The sequence below is a fragment of the Ochotona princeps genome, chromosome 12 (assembly GCF_030435755.1).
Source record: "Ochotona princeps isolate mOchPri1 chromosome 12, mOchPri1.hap1, whole genome shotgun sequence".
In the NCBI taxonomy this organism is placed as follows: domain Eukaryota; kingdom Metazoa; phylum Chordata; class Mammalia; order Lagomorpha; family Ochotonidae; genus Ochotona; species Ochotona princeps.
Window position 1 is genome coordinate 28,330,341 of NC_080843.1, and position 19,317 is coordinate 28,349,657.

Sequence of the window (19,317 nt, forward strand, 5' to 3'; positions counted from 1 at the left end):
AAGGTATATCTAATGAAATCCTACTCATCTGTGAAGACACAATTTAAGTGCCATCTTTCTTGATCCAATGTGGAGTTAAATCTTGATCTCTTCTGTATTTTCACTGAGAACTGCCTATGTCTTGCTTACGGCTTATAGTAATGCTTGTTTCTCCCAGGAGAATACACAAATTCCTATGAGATTAAAATTTTCTGTATGAAATCCTTATCCCCAATTTTTTTGAATGAACTAAATAAAAAGTGAAATATATCATATTTAACCCATTCTTCTTTTCTAAAAAAATTAACTATATTTTTTGATAGGCAGAAGGACAGTGAAAGAATTCCCATCCAATGGTTCCCTTTTCAAAAGGCTGAAATGGTTTTGGAATATGGCCGAAATTGGGAGCACAGGAGCTCAATCCAGATGTCACATACATGTGGCAGGAAGTCAATCAATTGAGTCATCATTGCTGCCTCCCAGGGTTTGTGTTAGTGTGAGGCTGCAGCCATGAGAAAGTGCTGAGTCAACCCTAGGCACTCCAACACAGTACAGGTGTCTTCAGTAAGTGTTTTGACTTAGAGGCCAGATACCCACCTCCTTATTTCTTCTTTGATTGTAACAGTTATAATAAAGATGAACTACTTTTTAAAATATAGAATATTGAAAATATTCTAATATCTAATAATATAAAATATCTAAAAAAATCATCACCAACTATTCTTAAAAGAATTATATACCAACACAGAGTTAGAAATGATGTCAGATTTCTTGCACTGGCCAGAAGTGTGTGTGTGTGCGCGTGCGTGTGTGCAGGCATGTGCACGTATGTGCACTGGAAGTCCGGGGGAGACTTACTTTCTGCAGTTTGCATTATTATTTCATCAAGTTCTTTTTCCAGTTTCTCATAAATGTCCAGTCTTGCCTGATGCTCAGAGTTTTGTGCTTTAAGTTCAGTAATGTGTTTTTCAGAAGAGGCTTGGAGACTATAAAATTCTTTAGTTAAAACCTAAAAATGAAAGAAAAGAATTATACAGCTATGACAAAAACAAGATGTATGACTTTTCTCTTTTTAAATAACTCTTAAGAGAAAGTAGCATAATTGAGTTAACTAATAAAGCAAAACATTTATCTCTTAGGTGAATAATTCAGTTGTTTTTAACTGAAAAGTATTTACTAAATTGGTGAGCTGAATAAAATGAATTTAAAACTTAGAAACAGTTAACAGGAGTAAGATTAGCATTTGCTTATTAGAATTACAAAAAAAACCCCTCAACAATGCCCACATGTGTGGAAGTCATTTATCTGGCAATCACAGCTTTTTGAGAAAGGCTTACAACACTGTGTATAAAAATACACTCATAAAGAGACCTTGAGCTTTCTATGAGAACTTATTTAATCTAACTTTTCCATAATTTTAGTGATATTTCAGGTTTTCTGAAAAGTCATAACTTCAAGTGAGCAAATCAAAAGGTAAAGTTAAGTATTGCATGGGGTCAGTATAATAAAAGTCTTTGCAAAGAAAGGACAAATTTTTTTTGTAACAAAAGGAATACAGAAAACCTAGTATTGAGTCATTCTGTGCAGAGTAAAGCAACTCGCGCTCTTCATGGAAGCAAGCTCAATCATAACAATAAGACAGCAGATGCTTCAAGTAGCAAAGGAATGTTTTAACATTCAAAGTCAACTCCAATTTAGGAAGTTCACTTACTGTACTTGGTATTTTACCTTCTAGAACTAGACTAACTATGCCTGATTCGTTAAGCAGCAGAAGGAAAGTGCTGTTTCCTGAGAGGGAACAAAATATTACGGTTAAGAATATGGTTGGTGCCAGAAATATTTGGTTTTCAATATGACTGTGACACTTCATAGCTGTGATCCTACGCAATTCCTTAGGCCTGTCTTCCAACACTGTGGGAAGAATTAAATGTGTTGATAAATTCAGAATGCTAGCAGAGTGTCTAGAATATAGTGCTGAGAAAAACTGTGACTTTCGTAAATGCAATTATGAAACTTTGCATTAAATCATCTCTTGGAAATAAAGCTCCACTGGTATAATCACCCTAAGATCTCTATAATTAAATATTTTCAAAGACAACTGATTTCCTCTAGGACTTGAAGTTCACCTTAACAAAAGTGTGCAAGTGTGGGTTTTCTGTGATGGCGAAAAACGATAACATACAAAAAATAAAGAAGTCTTATTTACAGTTCTTAACGAGCAGAAACTTTCATTTTTTTTTCCTGGACTTATTCCATGTCACTTTCTTCAATTTTCATCAAAATTTCCCCTAAAAGCAGACAAAATATTATCCCCATACATTTGTTTGGATGGTGGAGGAGCAGTAACATAGAAATAGTATTTTAAGATAATTTTTAGTGCTTCTGACTGGATCAGAAAAACAAAATTCATACTTCAACATTATTTCTCTTTCATTCTTGATGACTAGGAATGTGTTCTATAAAAATGTATTAATTGATAATAAAAATGCTGCTAGGTGAATCGGTATGAGGTTTTCATGGAGTTCATTATGTCAGGATATGATTAAGAACCTGGTAGCCAGGGCAGGCATGTGGCACAGCTGTTAAGGCATTTATTGCTTTAAGACACTTGCAACTTAGATCTTAGGGTCTGGGTTTCAGTCTCAGCTCCAATTCCAAGCCCAGCTTCCTGCTGATGAGCACCCTGGAAGACTGCAGGTAACGCTTCCCAGACTTAGGTCCTTGCCACTCAGGTGTGAGATACTGGGTTTCTGGCTCCTGTGTGGCTTCAAGCCTCGACTGTGATGGTTATCTGGGGAGTGACCAAGGGCTGGAAGATTTCTATCTGTTCTTCTTTTTCTCCTCTTAAAAATAGAGGTAAATAATCTGTTGGCTGATGGCATCAATTCAACTGCTACAAGAGAAAATCAATAAAGGTAGTACCAAACGACTTATCCCACTCAAAACACTGAAGATGAGATACTTCATGAAGTGCTGTTTTGAAAAGAGATTAGGGTCCAGCACAATGGCTTAACTGGTAATCTCCGTCTGCAAGTTATGGTATCCCATATGGACGCCAGTTTCTGTCGCGGCAGCCCCACTTCCCATCCAGCTCCCTGCTTACAGCCTGGGATAGCAGCAGAGGACAGCCCAAGCCCTTGGGCCTTTTGCATCCTTGTTGGAGACCCAGAGGAAGCTCCTAGTTCTGGCTGTTGGATTCAGCTTTAGGGGCTAGCCACATTCAGCTCAGCTCTACAGAGGTATGTGAATGCATCTATTGAGAAGTAGTTTTCAAACTGCAAATCCCAACCTTTAGGAGGTCAGAAATTCAGATCAGTTTGCAAGTAACTGAAGACTACAGAATACTCTGGTTTTGAATATAACACACCCTATATCCTAAAGGTGTGTGAAACATTTGATATTATAGGGGGAAATTATTCTCTATTTTTAAATACCTTCTCCCATCAATCCATTCCCACCTCAGCTCCAGTGTTCTCAAGCACATAGATTCAGTATGTAAAGGAACAGGAAAGGCAGTTGGCTGGGATTGAGGAAGAGTACACCATGAGAAACACAGCTTACAAAGGGCAAATTCTAAATCAGAGCTCAACTGAATGCCCCAAAATGTGCGGCACAAGCAGCTGCAACAGATGTGAGACGAGCAGTTTTCAGAAGAAGGCATTTGAAGCGGTTTTAAAAGCAGAATATTGATTTACTTGAGAAGCAGACATCATCTATAATTTTTGCTTACATGTCTTTACACACTGTTAACATATTTTTTATGCTTTATATTATGGCTGTGTTTTCTGAGATCCTTCACACTGCTATGCTTAATTTTATGAACCAGAGTTCTTCTCAGAAATGTAATTTTTGAGAAATTATCATAATAAATACTTAATGTAAAGTTCACGCTAAAATGGAAATAAAAATTCAGTAATTCTGGTACTAAATTTTTCTTTGGTGCAAATTTCTTTTGGATAATATATGAGAGATAACTATACATGGATTCCATGTATTGTGCTTTTGGCACCAAAATAAGTCATTTTTTGGGTTCCATCTCCCACAAAGTTTTCCAAGTACCTTGGCATTGCTTATGTGAATATCACTCTTTTGAAAAGCCTGGGATTGGACTAAGGCTGGGGAGATGTGATTCTTAATCATAGCTTAGTCACTTACTAGTTCTGTGATTAAATAGTTTAATTTCCTCTATGAACAAAAAAGTAGAAATAAAACATAAAACAAACTTGTGACCTATTTGATAATTAGTCTTAACCACTATTAACATGGATAATAGTTTAACTACAGATTTCTTCTAAATATTTCCTCTATCATGCATTTTTAGACATTCAGTACTTTCAGGGTAAGGGATTTTATCATCTAATATGACAATACAATGTATTTTCTAAATTATGTGGTCTTAAAATACCAATTGGATACTATTCTATTAAACACACCTCTATTACATTTAAGCCAAAAATTAACAAATAAAAATGCAACAATAAGCACATATCTTGTAATGTGACCAACAACTTTCTAGTGAAGGGATTTTATAATTTTTAAATTCTTTTTGTTCTATTACTGCAATAAGAATCCGTAAATGATATTTTATATTGTTAAGATATACTTACATTGCCAAATTATTGTTAAAAAGACAGCACTAAGAATATACAGATATTTTCAAGTAGCTTTGAGAGGATAGTCCAACAAAAATTGTTAAAATATTCTTCATGATTACAAACAGTTGCATTTTATGATACTTTGTAAAGTCTAATTTTCTTACATTATAAGTCTGGAACAATGCTTTACTTTCTGATTAATTTTCCCTTGGGAGATGTGTCCGATTGGCTTTGTTCCTTTGCTGCTTAACTTCTGCTTACATTGACTACACTGCACATTTTCAATACTATGAAAGAAACTTTCATATACAGGAAGGAAAATCGGAGAAACAAAATGCTTGAGTTTACTAGACGATGTATTATTATATCTGAAAGGGGAAAGGTAAGTTCCCATTTATCTTTTTATCTATTATTGTTGGGAAGGAATACTTCAATTTCTTCAGTATTTCCTAACTTTAGCTAAAAAAAATTCTTTAGTACTGAAACAAAATATTTTGAGAACTTCCAATGTGTGCTAGGAAAAACTGGGTGCTCTGACATGTGCTAAGTAGACTCTATAACAATGTCAGGAAACAGTTACCAAAGACAATAAGTAACTTATCTAGAAATCGGTAACTAAAATTGTAATGCCAATTTTAGGTCTGTTGACCATAGTCCAGAGGCATAACTTCCATCAAGTACTTCTATAAGTACTTCTTATTGTCTGAAGAGCAGCAATTTTTCTTTTATGATGGAAGTTAAAAAAAGGTCTGATCCTCACCACTGCCTAATGGTAAGAATGTGTGTTATCTGGTTAAATGTCCAGAATGTGCAACCCAATAGCACGCCCATTAGCCACTTGTGGTTAATTAAATTTAATTAAGATTAACTAAAATAAATTTAGTTCTTCAATTCACTAAACACATTCCAAGTATAAAAATACTGGCTACTGATAGAACATTTTAATCATTCCAGGAAGTGCTATTGAAGTCCTGTTCAAAACTGTTTAGTGCGGATAGGAGTGATTTCTTGCTAAAAGTTGTGTGCATAATCAGGCCCAATTACAATTCACACTAAGAGACGCTCAGTTGCTAAGCACTGAATACTACTGATTTAACTACTTGCCAGACTGTGGCTAGGGCCTGGGAATACACTGGAAGTTTTTTTTTTTTTTTTTTTTTTTTTTTTTTTTTTTTTTGTTTGGTTTGGTTTTTGTAAGATTTATTTCAAAGGTAGACTTACAGAGAATGCAAAGAGAGAGGATAAAGCCAGGACCCAGGAACTTCTTCCAGGTCTCCCACGTGGATGCAGGAGTCCACACATTTGGACCACCTTCCACTGCTTTGCCCAGTGCGTAAGCAGGGAGCTGGATGGGAAGTGGAGTCAGGACTCAAAGGGTGCTCCTATGGGATGCTGGTGATGCAAGGAACTGCTTGTTTTGCTGCACCACAGCGCTGGCACTGACTGTATTGCAACCTTTCCCATCCAAACCTCAACTGCCTTTGTTCTTGGCCTGTATTGTGAGGGGGATATATATACGACCAGCTGAAGAGCAAACCGAACATCTACACTGAGAGAACAAGTCAGTCTTTGCAATGATTTAGTATTCATCAAGGCCCTGACAGAGCCCTCATGTAAACACGTTCGATCCGTGTGAAAATGGCATGTGATAGCTATGTCAGCCCTGCTGTCCACAGAGGGCACACTGCAGATACCAAAATCCACCAACATTAGCTTCCCTTACATAGGATGACAAACTGAGGCACAGTGAAATGAATTCACTTGCCCAGAGACACACAGGAGAGATTGTAAGTGTGCCGAGAGAGCCTAGAAATGCAGAGAAGTAATTTAATCACATGGAATGTGCACACATTTCTCTCCTGGTGCCCTACAAAGTAGTCTGAAAGCCTCTCTCCAGCCACGACATCAAAATGTACCTGGAAATTCAAATCTGCACTCCTCCAGCAGCTTCTTAGCTGACATGGAGCAGGTGCCAGATTTGCCCCCTTCAAGCCGCACAGCGGAGCACTGCCACCGGCGCCTCACATGGGCTTCTGTCTGATGCAAGCTTGCTACTGCCTGGGCCGCCCCTCCTCCCCGCCTCCTTCCCAGACCTGGGCTCTATGAAAATCCTGAAGCTGACTTTTCTGGGCCTCATTTATTGACTGTTCCAAAGTCCAGTCGTTTCTCTGTACTTTTAACATCACGAGAATGATCACAGAGAAGAGAGACAGTAAGAAGCGGTGAGTGGGGGCACCTCAAACATACTCCAACAGAGCCTGGCTGTGGCTGCAGCATTCCATGTTGCAGTCCTGGTCTGAGTGCCAGCTGCTCCAGTTCCAATTCAGCTTCCTGCTAATGCACCCAGAAAGACAGCAGACAGAGCCCAAGAGTCTGGGGCCCTGCCAGCCACGTGGAAGACCTGGATGGCATTTCAAGCTCCTGGCTTCAACATGGCCCAGATCCAGTTCTTGCTGGGGAACAACAATAGGTAGAAGATCTCTCTACGTCTCTACCTCCTCTCTCTCTGTCACTGGCTTTTAAATGCATCAATAATCCACGTTTTAACCGGGTCTTTGTGTTTCCTGCGTTCCTTCTCTGGATTTCTTCCGAACCATGTGTTTCTTCTTGGATGCTCGATGTCCAGGGAGCTTCTGGCACTCCTTCCTGTGGTTCCTCAGTCCGCAGATCTCTCTCCAGCCGCGCCCTGTCTCTCCTTCAGCGCCTCCCTTTCTATGCCCGTCCTCCCAGGTCGGCCATCTTCTCTCCCTCCCGAGTTTCTCAGTGGAAGTTTTAAAACAGGGATAGGCTTTGCTATTACTGAATTTAAAGGATGTAATACAAATGTTATTTTTCGCTTTCCATTTTCCTTTAATATTTTGGAACTTCTTAAAGAATACAGGTTTTTTTCCATCCTGCATTTCTTTCCTTGTTTTAATTAACAGATGAGCAGATTAATTCCTAAACTGATAAGGTCAAATTTCTGCTGTGTTTACTCCTAACAGTTTTCATAGTTCCATGTATACAATCAGTTTAGTGATGAGTTTTATTTTGGTACATTGTATGAAACATGGGTTCAGTTTTTACTTGAGTACCTAAGTGATTATCACAACAGCATGCATTATCTAAAAGAAAGAGAGAGTAGGTCTTCCATCCACTGGTTCACTCCCCAAATGGAGGCAATGGTCAGGGAAGAGCCAGGTTGAAGCCAGGAGCCAGAAGCTTATTTGGGTTTTCTGTGTGGGTAGCAGGGACTCAAGTATTATGGCCATATTTTGCTGCTTTCCCAGGTACATCAATAGGGAGTTGGATGGGAAGTGAAGCAACCAGGATTTGAAGAGGTGCCCATATAGGATGCTAGCACCACAGTCAGAGGTTTAAAATATTATGCCATGGTGTTGGCTCCACTGTTTGTGTTTTTTAATTACTCTTGCCTCAGAGTGCATTCAAAATGTGCTATGTATTTCCTCTCATTAAGATATGAACTATGGGTCCGGCACTATAGCATAGCGGTTAAAGTCCTCTCCTTGAATGTGCCAGGATCCCGTATGGGCGCCAGTTCTAATCCCAGCAGCTCTGCTTCCCATCCAGCTCCCTGCTTGTGTCCTGGAAAGCAGCTGAGGACAGCCCAAAGTCTTGGGACCCTGCACCCGTGTGGGAGATCCAGAAGAACTTCCTGGTCTCCTGGCTTCAGATTGGCTCAGCTCCAGCCGCTGAGGCCGCTTGGGGAGTGAGCCATCGGATGGAAGACTTTCCTTTCTGTCTCTCCTCCTCTTTATGTATCTGCCTTTCCAACAAAAATAAAATAAATCTTTTAAAAAAAGATATTAACTATTACCTACTGGTGGTTTTGCTCTAGCTGGACGACACAATTACTTGAGTAGATTAATATGTGTGCCAGCATTTGATTAGAAATTAATAAATACAGTATTAAAATGAAAACTGAAACATGTATAATGTGAGTATTCTCTTGGAAATTTGGCATTTCTTGTTACAGACACAATCAAAGTTTTATAACGTCTTGATATTTATCCTATACTGTATTTAATAAAATTATTCTAAGTAATTACAAACTTTTGGTTACTACTGTGAACAAGATCCTTCTTCATCTTTCCAGCTATTGGTTTTAGTATCTACCTTTCTGAGATAGTTATTTCCTCTTGTGTTTATGGTTCCAGTGTAAAACCCGATATAAATATTGTAATCAGGGAGTTTACATGCCTTATGCTAATGTTGATTATTGTATACATACCTCCAATTTTTTCTGATATTTTTCACATTCCAATTGACACTGCGTGAGATTTCTTGTAGTTTCTTCTTGTAGAAGTTGAATACGTTCATTTTCAAAGCACTTTAACTTATTTTGATGGAGAAATTCTGTTACTTTGCTTTCTGTAGTAAGCTGTAGCTCTCGATACCTGAAAGAAACAGAATGGTTAGTAATTCAAAGAGAGCAGTCTCAATGAGTTATATAAACCTTTTCTTTTCATATCCTCTTATATATGCAGTTAGAAATTCTGATTTATTCAGCAAAGGTTTTATAAGTAATTTAGATGGGCATATGTACAGAAATTTAGTCCTGAGAAGTAACTTCCCCTATTTCACCCTTCTTTTCAACCCTTTCACTCAGAAATACTTGATTATTCTTATCTGTAAGAAATTTATAATAAAAATGGAAAGACCAAGTTTTGTTACTTAATTCTGTATTTGTAATAGATCTTAAATTTATAGCACTGAACACGTTATCTTGAGTCTAAATAATGTCAGATGGAGAAAAATGGCATAAAATACGCACATTTTTTTTTTTTTTAAAGATTTATTCATTTTATTACAGCCAGATATATACAGAGGAGAGACAGAGAGGAAGATCTTCCGTCCGATGTTTCACTCCCCAAGTGAGCCGCAACGGGCCGATGCGCGCCGATCCGAAGCCGGGAACCTGGAACCTCCTCCGGGTCTCCCACGCGGGTGCAGTGTCCCAATGCATTGGGCCGTCCTCAACTGCCTTCCCAGGCCACAGGCAGGGAGCTGGATGGGAAGTGGAGCTGCCGGGATTAGAACCGGCGCCCATATGGGATCCCGGGGCTTTCAAGGCGAGGACTTTAGCCGCTAGACCACGCCGCCGGGCCCTAGTTCTCTGGACATGTGTAAAATAAAGTTTAAGTTAACAAATCATTTTTTCATATGAAAAAATAAGGTGCATAAATTAGGCAGATAAATATAGAACTACAAGTCATCTATTACAATACAGATAGAGAAGGATTTTTTCTTCATTTTACATACATATCAAGAAGTGCTCAGAGGAGCAGGTGTCTGAATCTCCCAGCCATGTGGCTGTGGCTGAGAACCTGTGCTGCACCAGGCTTCTTGCTGGAGATCCTAGCTCCCCATCCACCTCTGCCAAGCAGTGGGCAAATCCTGGGCTTGCCCAAGCCCAAGGTCTGAGAGTTTCCTCCTTCCAGAGATATCAGGGATGGCTCTGGGCATGTTCAGAATCATGGCCCTATCCACTGCCACCACACTGGTGGGCGGAGTCCAGCTACGTCTGCTCAGACATGCTGTGTGTCAATCTCCCAGTCAGGTGGCTGTGGCTGGGAGAACCATTGCTGGGCCAAGCTTCCTGCTGGCAATTATAGCTCCTGGTCCACTGCTGCCAAGTGGTGGGTGAACTCTGGGCTTGTGGAAGGCCAGAATGACAACAGAACTGGGCTTTGCCTGATGGCCGCCTGGAGGCGAGCTCTGGGGTCTTGTGGGTCTGGAATTACTGCCTAAGGACATTGATGGATAAGGCCACAATATGTGTAGGTGATGAATGAATCTTGAGGGACACTCAATGACAGGGCCACTGTACTTGCAGGTAAGCGAGGGGACTAAGACCTGGTGGTTTGAAGGGGAGAGACTGGAAGATCTGTATGGGTCAGACTCACACACCAGCCCACATGAGAATCTGGAGTCGGGCCTGTTAGCATGGAACATTGCTGACCACCACACGCTAGTCCATGCAAAAGCTAGGGTTGGGAGCCTGTCAAGCAGGGCTAGATCCTAGTACCTGACTCAATTTCGGAACAGGGGACGGGTCACATTGGGCAGGGCCATTATGTTAACCAGCATGCAAGAGAATCAGGTCTGGGGGTAGATTGTGTGGGAGGATTTGTGGGCCAAATCCTGTGAAAATTCAAGTCCTGCTGATTAACTCAAGAACTGGGGTGGTGATGGGCTGAGCTAGGTGTGACCATGGAACCTGCCAACACTCATGGGTACAGGGACCAAGAATATTCCGGACAGGTTCAGACTGCAGTACCTGCATGTGCATCCTAAAATAGGGTGTGGGGTGGGTTGCACCCCAATAATCACCAGTTTATACTAGGCTGAGACGGAGAGGCAGGCTATGCCAGGCAAGGGCCTAACACCCGCTGGCATGTGTGAGATTTGGGTCTGGGAGTGGCCTCAGTGGGGGAACTTGGGTAGCTCTCCTAGTGGTCATAGTTCCCACTGGTGAGCATGTGGTCTAGACCTGGGAACTGGGCAAGCTGGGCAAGGTAATTCCAACTGTTGGTTAGTGTGTGGGTTGATTTTTGAAGGGGGTAGATGGGGCAAGACCAAACAAACCTTAGCTTACCGAGAAATGCAGAAAACAGGCTGAAGTGCAAGTCATGCTGGGCTAGGCTGTCACGCCTACCGACATGTATGAGAACCGAATGGGACGTAGGAAAGACTGGACCAGTATGCTGTACATACCGGCAAGCATGGGAACCAGGGCAGGGGGCAGGCCCGGTGGGGGTTATTGAGGGTTGCTCTGACTAGGCTGCAGCTCCCACTAGTGGAAGCCAAGTGTGTGGTGGGCAGATTGGGCTGGGCTGCAACATTCATTGGTTTGTGCAAAAGATAGGACTGGAAGCAAAACCGACCCAGCAATTGCAACCACCAGCATGTGCATAAGCTGGCTGGGGTGATGGACTATGCTAGACCCTCCGCTGGCAAGCACACACAAGAGCCAGGTCTGGGATCACCTCAGATGAGGTTTCTATGGGGATCCCCCCGAACTGAACCACTGCACTCAGAACCCCAAACATGGAGAGAATTGTAGGTTACATGGTTTGACCATGGAGTGCATGTGTAAGAGCTGGGCCTCCTCAGTGGCTTAGACAGAGCAGTGGACAGCATATCCAGGTGCACATGGAGGAGATGGCAGTACACTGGAGTCTGTAGAGGACACTTGGTACCACAATAGAAGATGGAGGACAGAACAAATTGATCAACTACCCCAGCCCAGTTTTGGCAGTGAGTCTCCCGGGCAAATGAAGACTCTAAGATGAACTATGTCAACCAGTGGATTCTGAAGAGATTTCATCATGTCTAGAGTGGCGAGATCAGCAGTAACTAGAAACTGCTGAATTACTGAAACCTCATGAGCAGGATCCCCTCAGCAGGTCTCACATCAGGAACCCTGGGGTGGTGTCAGGTGGCTGTTCTCCATTCCAGGGTGCAGAGGCATTTGGGAGGTTGGGTGTGGCTTTTCTCCTTGTCTCTCCCTTTCCCCCAGATACAGGAAGGAAAAAAAGAGAATGTGGACATGATGATCTCACCCACCTTCCTGCAGCCCTTGACCCTAATCACCCTAATCAACTATTCATCAAAAACAAAAATAAGAAGTAAAAACACATACATATCCCCACATTTCATCTTATATTATAAATCCGAAAATATTTTAAGTTGATTGTGTTCTAACAGAAAACAAAACACAGGAGCATTATATCATCTCATGGAGCTACTATGAACTCAATATAGTGCTAGATACGTTATGTCAATTTATCCAAACATTTATTAAGCTGGTCAAAATGCTAGGCAATGAGCATATACTGGTGGATAAAGTAGTGCTTTTTGCCTCCCTAAATAACTTAGACTTTCCTGGGAAAGACAGATAAATACAAAACAAATCTGAAATTTCAAACAGTTTGGCAAATGCTTCAATAGGATAATCCTCGACTTTGATGGCACCATACGTAGAAAGGCCAGCTAACTGAGCTGGTGTAGGGTGCATTATGAGTTTATGTGTAACACAGGAAGCGGTACGAAATGGGATATGTGTTAGGGAGAAAACCAGATGATGTGCAGCTCCATGGCTTCGCAGTGAGCCCTCCCAACAGCCCTGCTTGGGGCTTGATGAGTCTAAGGTTCACAGGTCACATACTTTCACAGAAACAATCTACTAGGAAAATTTAGGTTGGGTCTTTACATTGAACTGCGTAGGAACGCTTCTTTCAGTATTAGAATTAGCTAGTGGTAAAGTAAATTTGAAAAAATTTAAAGATATACTTATGAATTTGAAAAGCATAGTGACAGAGAGAGAGAGAGAGATGGGGGAGGGAAGGGATGGAGGAAGGAGGGAGGGGGAGGGAGGGGAGGGGAGAAGAGAGAGAGAGAAAGAGAAAGAGAAAGAGAGAGAGAGAGAGAGAGAGAGAAACACAGATGAACAGAGAGAAGCCAGGAGCCTAAATGCTACTCACGCCTCCCTTGTGAGTGGCAGGCCACACGCACTTAGGCCACGCTCTGCTGCCTTTCTTGGTGAAACAGCAGGCAGCAGGAGCAGAGGGGAACAGCTGAGTACAAACCAGGACAAAACCTGTGTGAACGTGGATACAAGCATTCTGAGTGGCTTAACCTGCTATGCTCCTAAAAGCTTTGTCAAAGTCACGTCATTACTGGGAGTGGTAATATCTTTCATAGTATAATCAGAGAAGATAGGTGTTATACATCTGTCATATGCTACAATTTAATTCTTGACTCTTTAATCTTTGCTGAAAGTGGCTCTCATTCAGACTAGTGGAAGTTCCACACAGTGTATGCCATTTTTTCACGTTTAATCCTTTGCAAAGGTTTTGAACTAGTTATGAAAAGAATTTATAATTTTATTTCAAAATGTTTTTATATGAGAAAACCAATATTCTTTTTTGCTGAGACATAATTCATTCACTATAAAGTTTATTTTACTAACGCACAATAGCTTTTAATATATTCGCAAAATTGTTCAACAACAATATTTAATTGAAAAACTTTCATTACCTAAAACCCAACCCCCTACTTCCATGCTTACCTGTGGTTGCTAACTTCTGACTTGTTTTCTGCCTTGGAAGATTTGCTTACTCTAAACATTTTATATAAATCATTTAGTTTGTGAACTTTGGTGTTATCAAGGTTCATTCATTTTGTAGCATGAATCACTACTTCCTTCCTCCTTTTCTATGGTTGAATAATACGCCATTATGTGGATGTACTACATTTTATCTATTCATTGGTTGATGGACATTTGGGTTATTTTGGTTATAATGAATATATGTTGCTAATGAGCATTTCTGTATGAGATTTTGAGTAAACATGCTTTTTCATTTCTGTTAACTATATATGACATGTTTATATGGCCACATTTTTAACTTATTGAGAAACCCTCAAGTAGTTTTCAAATTCTCATCTATCTTACATTCCCATCATAAATAATCTACCAATTTCTCCACATTTTTTTTTTTTACTGGTCTGCCTCAGTCCAAGTTCTCACACTCGGCAACAGGGGAGTCCCGTTAATCCCCTACTGGGCTTGCACCCTCCCCGCCCCAAATCACATGTGCTCGTGGGTGCCGTGGCAAGGCCCATTTCACCTCGGCATTTACCAGCAGGTGCTGTAGCTAAGTCCAGCCCAGTCAGCCCCCAGTCCCAGCCCTAATGTGAGCTGGCTGGTGATGTGGCCCGACTTGGCCTGTCCTGCACCCCATTCTAATTCTCAGATCTGCAGTGGATATTATGAACTGCCCCAGCCTGGCTCGTCGTCAGACCTGAGCCACATGTACACCTGCCGTGACTGCAACCTGGCCTGTTCTGGGTTGCTCCTTGTTTTGGTTCCTGTGTTCACCTACAGAGACTACATCGACAAGAGTTCCTGAAGGTCTTCTCTCAGGTCTCCTCCCAGTGGCAGATCTCACACACTCCAGTGGGTCCTTGGTCCACGCTGACTTAGTCCACCTCCCGTCCTGACAGGAACAGTGGTCTTGACCAACTGGCCCACACCTGCTCCTTGCCCTGACGCAGATCTCATGTGACCCAGTGGGAGCCAAGACCTAGCTCAACTCGATCCACACTCACTCTGGCTCTCACGAGCACCAGTGGGTGCTGCAGTCTAGTCGTGTCTAGCCCCAAACCCAGTCCACACCCATGCTGAAGGACACTGCAGCGTCCGGCTCTCGCTCTCACCAGAGGGACCCACAATCTAGTTGGAAGTGTTCTTCACATCTTTACCAATAGCTTTCTTTTTAAAAATTTTTCCCTGAGACCCTCAACAAGGATTTTTTTAAAAAAAAATGTATTCATTTTTCTTGGAAAGGTGGGTTTACAGACAGAAGGAGAGACACAGAGGAAGATCTCTGTCTGCTGGCTTATTCCTCAAGTAGCTGCAATGGCTAGAGTTGAGTCAATCTGAAGCCAGGAGCCAGAAGCTTCTGTTGGGTCTCCCATGCAGGTGCAGGGCCCATGGGCCATTCTTCACTGCTTTCCCAGGCACAAGCAGGGAGCTGAATAGGAAGAAGAGCAGTTGGGACATGAACTGGAGCCCATATGGTATTCCAGTAATCACAAGGTGAGGATATTAGCCAGTAGGCTAGTACACCAGGCCCCAATAGTTTTCAGTGTCTGTTTTTCTCACAAGAGTCATCCTTGTGGATATTAACTGGCAAAGAAAATTCTTTCACTGAAACACTGCATTCTACATAATTACTACATTCTACTAAAACCAGAATGTCCTTACACTCTATGCAAATCATCTTACAAATATAAATGCATATAGCATAATGTGTGAAATCATTATTTTCTTTTATGGCATCTTGTGGACACCTATAGACCACATCACTAGAAGAAATTCTGGACAGGTCATTTAAAATTTTGATAATGGGGCCTGGTGCCTAGGCCTAGTGGCTAAAGTCCTCGCCTTGAACGCCCCGGGATCCCATATGGGCGCCGGTTCTAATCCCGGCAGCTCCACTTCCCATCCAGCTCCCTGCTTGTGGCCTGGGAAAGCAGTTGAGGACAGCCCAAAGCTTTGGGATCCTGCACCTGCGTGGGAGACCTGGAAGAGGTTCCTGGCTCCTGGCATCAGATTGGTGCAGCACCGGCAGTTGCACTCACTTGGGGAGTGAATCCTTGGATGAAGATCTTCCTCTCTTTCTCTCCTTCTCTCTGTATATCTGACTTCGCAATAAAAATAAAAAAATAAATCTTTAAAAAAAATTTGATAATGATCTTTAAGACACTTTGTTTTGAAAAGATCAAACTGTAAATTTTACCTTTTCATACGTTCAAGATTTTTGGATATTCTGATATCAATGCCAACTTCATACAGATACTTGGGGACATTAGGCCTTACTTATTCTCATCTGTTACATGGTACTTCAAGTACTTACAGCACTAACATTACCTGACTATGATAAATAATTAAACAGTAAAACAGACTATTTCATACAAGTTAAGCAATAAACTAGCTAGGAAATAACTGTTATTATCTGAGTATACTTAGTAGAAGCCTAAATGTGCTAAGTTTAATAAATTGAAGGCTCTGTAACACCAAATGATAATCCTAAAGGAGTAAAATAGTCTCATGCTACTATGGAAATGCAACAAGGTGGAGCAATCCACCGTGGGGGGAGGGTTTTGGGAGGGAGGGGGAATCCCAGTGCATAAAAAAAAAATGTATCACAGAATGCAATGTAATTAGTTTAAAAAAAAAAGGAAGTGCAATAAAAATATATGTTAAAAAAAAAATAGTCCCATGCTGTTCATACAGTAAAAGGATCTGTCCAGACCACTACATTGTTTTAAAAATTTTTAGTTTTCAAAATCAGCAATAAATATGCTGAGCTAAGGGCTGGTGTGATACTTCAACTGGTTAATTCTCAGCCCACAAGTACCTGTGTTGCCCCACTTTTCTGTAGCATGTTCCGGTTGCTCCACTTCTCATCTAGCTTCTTGCTCATGGGCTGAGAAGCAGTGGAGGATGGCCCAGGGCCTTGGAACCCTGCATCCGCGTTCCTGACTCCAGACTTTGGATCTGCTCTGCTCTGGCTGTTGTGCAGATATTGGGGGAGTGAAACAAACAATGCATGGAAGATCTTTCTGTAAATGTGTCTTTTTAATAAAAATAAATCTTTAAAAAATGTTGAACAAACATATGGCCTCAAAAGTAGCTGCAGCAGTGAGGAACCAATGGTACCAAGTGGGTAATTCCCACTTGATTGGTTTCGCTTCAAGAACCTGTTAAATTTGCTTTGTTGACTCAGACTTCTCATCTCATCCTCTCAATCTGAACTTCTTATCTGAACTAAGTAAATATTACTTCACACACTAACAACTTCATGCTTTACATTCTAATTTGTGACAGTAACCTTAAGAGGTCAAATTTCCCATAAAGGTAAAGTATAAATGGAATCTCCAAGTATCCTCCTAACAACTAAAAATTCCAAACCAGAAATTTTGCTACATTGTAACTTTTTTTTCTTTTAGTTTTCATATACCCACCCCAGTATCTATCTATCAAAACAAAAGAAAGTTCTAGAATGCATTAACAGTTTGCGCTCAAGAAATATTCATAAGAATCTGAATCCGGGGGATGGAGATACAAGAAAAAAAAATCAGGTTGCTATATAGGGAGCTACAAAGGCTTTAACCCATAAAAACATTCCAAGTGGCATAGCATTTTCTGTGATGCTGAAAAATAGCCAGAGCAGAGACATCAATATGACGATGGATGCTCAGAAATACAAGAAGAAATTTCAACAAAAATGCTGGATAGAACATCAAATAGTAATAGTTTTTCCTAATAATAATTACGTAGGCAGTCTTCATATTGCCCAAAAGGAAAGTTTTATTCATTATATTTTTATGTAGAAAGCCAACCATATAGGTGAATTATTCCTCATTCTATCAACAAGGTTATTATTTACAAAATAATTTGAAAGATCAATATTTAACCCATTATCTACCTTTCACTTAATCTGCTGTTTTCTTTATTTTTAATCTATTTTTATACCAATGAGAAATAAGTGATTTCTGAATCTCGTCCATAAAATGTTCCTGGATTCTACTATTCTAACTGGCCATTTTTTTTCTAAAACCAATTATCTAATCTTATTTGACAGACAAGGAGGTCTAAAGTAAAGCAGTTAAAAAGTATTGTTGTACTCAGTGGGACTAGGAGAAATCCCATAGCCTATGGAACTGTATCATAATATGATAATAATAATAAAAAATAAACAGAATACAATAAAAAAGCATTGTACTCAGTGGTAAGGTTCCCAGGGTCATCAGGACAAAAAAATGGTCCTTCCAGTAAGAATTTAGGAGCTGCTGTAGCACCTGTTAGTGAAGGCTGAGACTAGGGTAGGCCATCTCAGACTGGGTTACAGCACCTATAAGCACATACCAGGACCAGGAACTGAGAACAGGCTTGGTAGAAGAACTTTGGGGATTCTCTTGATGGGTCTCTGCTTCCACTTGTCAGAGTGAGAGATGGGAGTGAGGGCGGATCAGGTTAGGCTAGGCAACTGTGCCTGGTGGCAAGTCCAGGACTTGGTGTAAGTCATGTCAGATTGGAATGCAGTACCTCCTGGCTGGTGCAAGATCCAGGGCTGGGAGTAGACCTGGTAGGGGAACTGTATGCATTCCCCTGCTGGGCTGCAGCTCCAACTTTTAAGTATGGGATCCAGGACTGGGGGCAGGCCAGGCTGCTAAGGGTGGTAGCACTCATTGGCATAAATGTGGGGCAGGTCTGGAGGTGAGTCAGGCTGAACCAAGCTATAGCCTCCATGAATGTGCATGAGAGCCATATTTGGAATGCAAGATGGACTGGGCTAGACTATAACACACACCCTATTACACAGCATATGTAATAACCAAGGCTGGTGGTGGGACTGATGGTTATTGGGGATTACCTTACTGGACTGCTATATCTGTTGGTGTGCAAAAGACCAGGAGAGCGGTGGGTTGGTGTGGACTGGGATGGACTGGGTGGGCTGAGCTGCAGCACCAGTTGGTTAGATGGGGCTGCAGGTGGAACTGATCAGGCAGCTGCATCCACCAGTATGTGTGTTGGCTGGTATGGGTGACAGACTAAGACTCACCCGGCACTGGCTGGCATACACGAGAGTTAAGTCTGAGGTTATCCCAGGAAAGGTTTCTGAGGACTCCCCAAGAGATTCAAACCCTAGCCACAGGGAATCTCACAGGATGAGCAGTCTGACCATGCAGTGCATGTGTTGGGATTAGGCATCAATTGTTGATACCTGTGTGGTGGACAGTATCCTGTGATGTACATGGTTAACATGACTGCCAGCTCATGTAGGCCTGCAAGGGACAGCAACTGCCTTGTCAGAGGATGGAAAGCAGAACAGGTTGGACAACTCTCCTGGCCAAGCTTTCCAACATGTTCCTGGGCCTGTAGATGCACACTAAGGTGGGCTTGGTTAGCCAAAAGACCTTGGAAAGCTTTTCCTAACAGTGGTGCAACAGCTGACAACATCTCAGAACTATCAAATCAGTCAAGCAACACTAGCAGAACATTTCCCATATCGGGGTCTCTAGGGCGTCATCAAATGACTGCTATCTCCAGGTGCTGATGTAGTTTGTTAAGCAAGGAGTGGTTCCCTCTTCTTCTACTTCAGACACTTGGTGAAAAAAATGTAAACATTTGTCTCACTCACCTTCCTCCATGTCTTGACCCTCTCCACTT

General features: G+C 41.4%; 1 protein-coding gene across 2 annotated transcripts in view; it reads right to left on the reverse strand.

Annotated features, from left to right (window-relative positions):
- Positions 1 to 19,317, reverse strand: part of PIBF1 (progesterone immunomodulatory binding factor 1) — a 202,887-nt gene that overhangs the window by 92,420 nt on the left and 91,150 nt on the right. For both annotated transcript variants that reach the window (XM_058670663.1, XM_058670664.1), the window contains exons 11-12: positions 8,806 to 8,971; positions 838 to 988 (exon numbers count right to left, since the gene is read on the reverse strand). In XM_058670663.1, the coding sequence (XP_058526646.1) occupies positions 838 to 988; positions 8,806 to 8,971 (317 nt within the window). The remainder of the gene's footprint in view (positions 1 to 837; positions 989 to 8,805; positions 8,972 to 19,317) is intronic.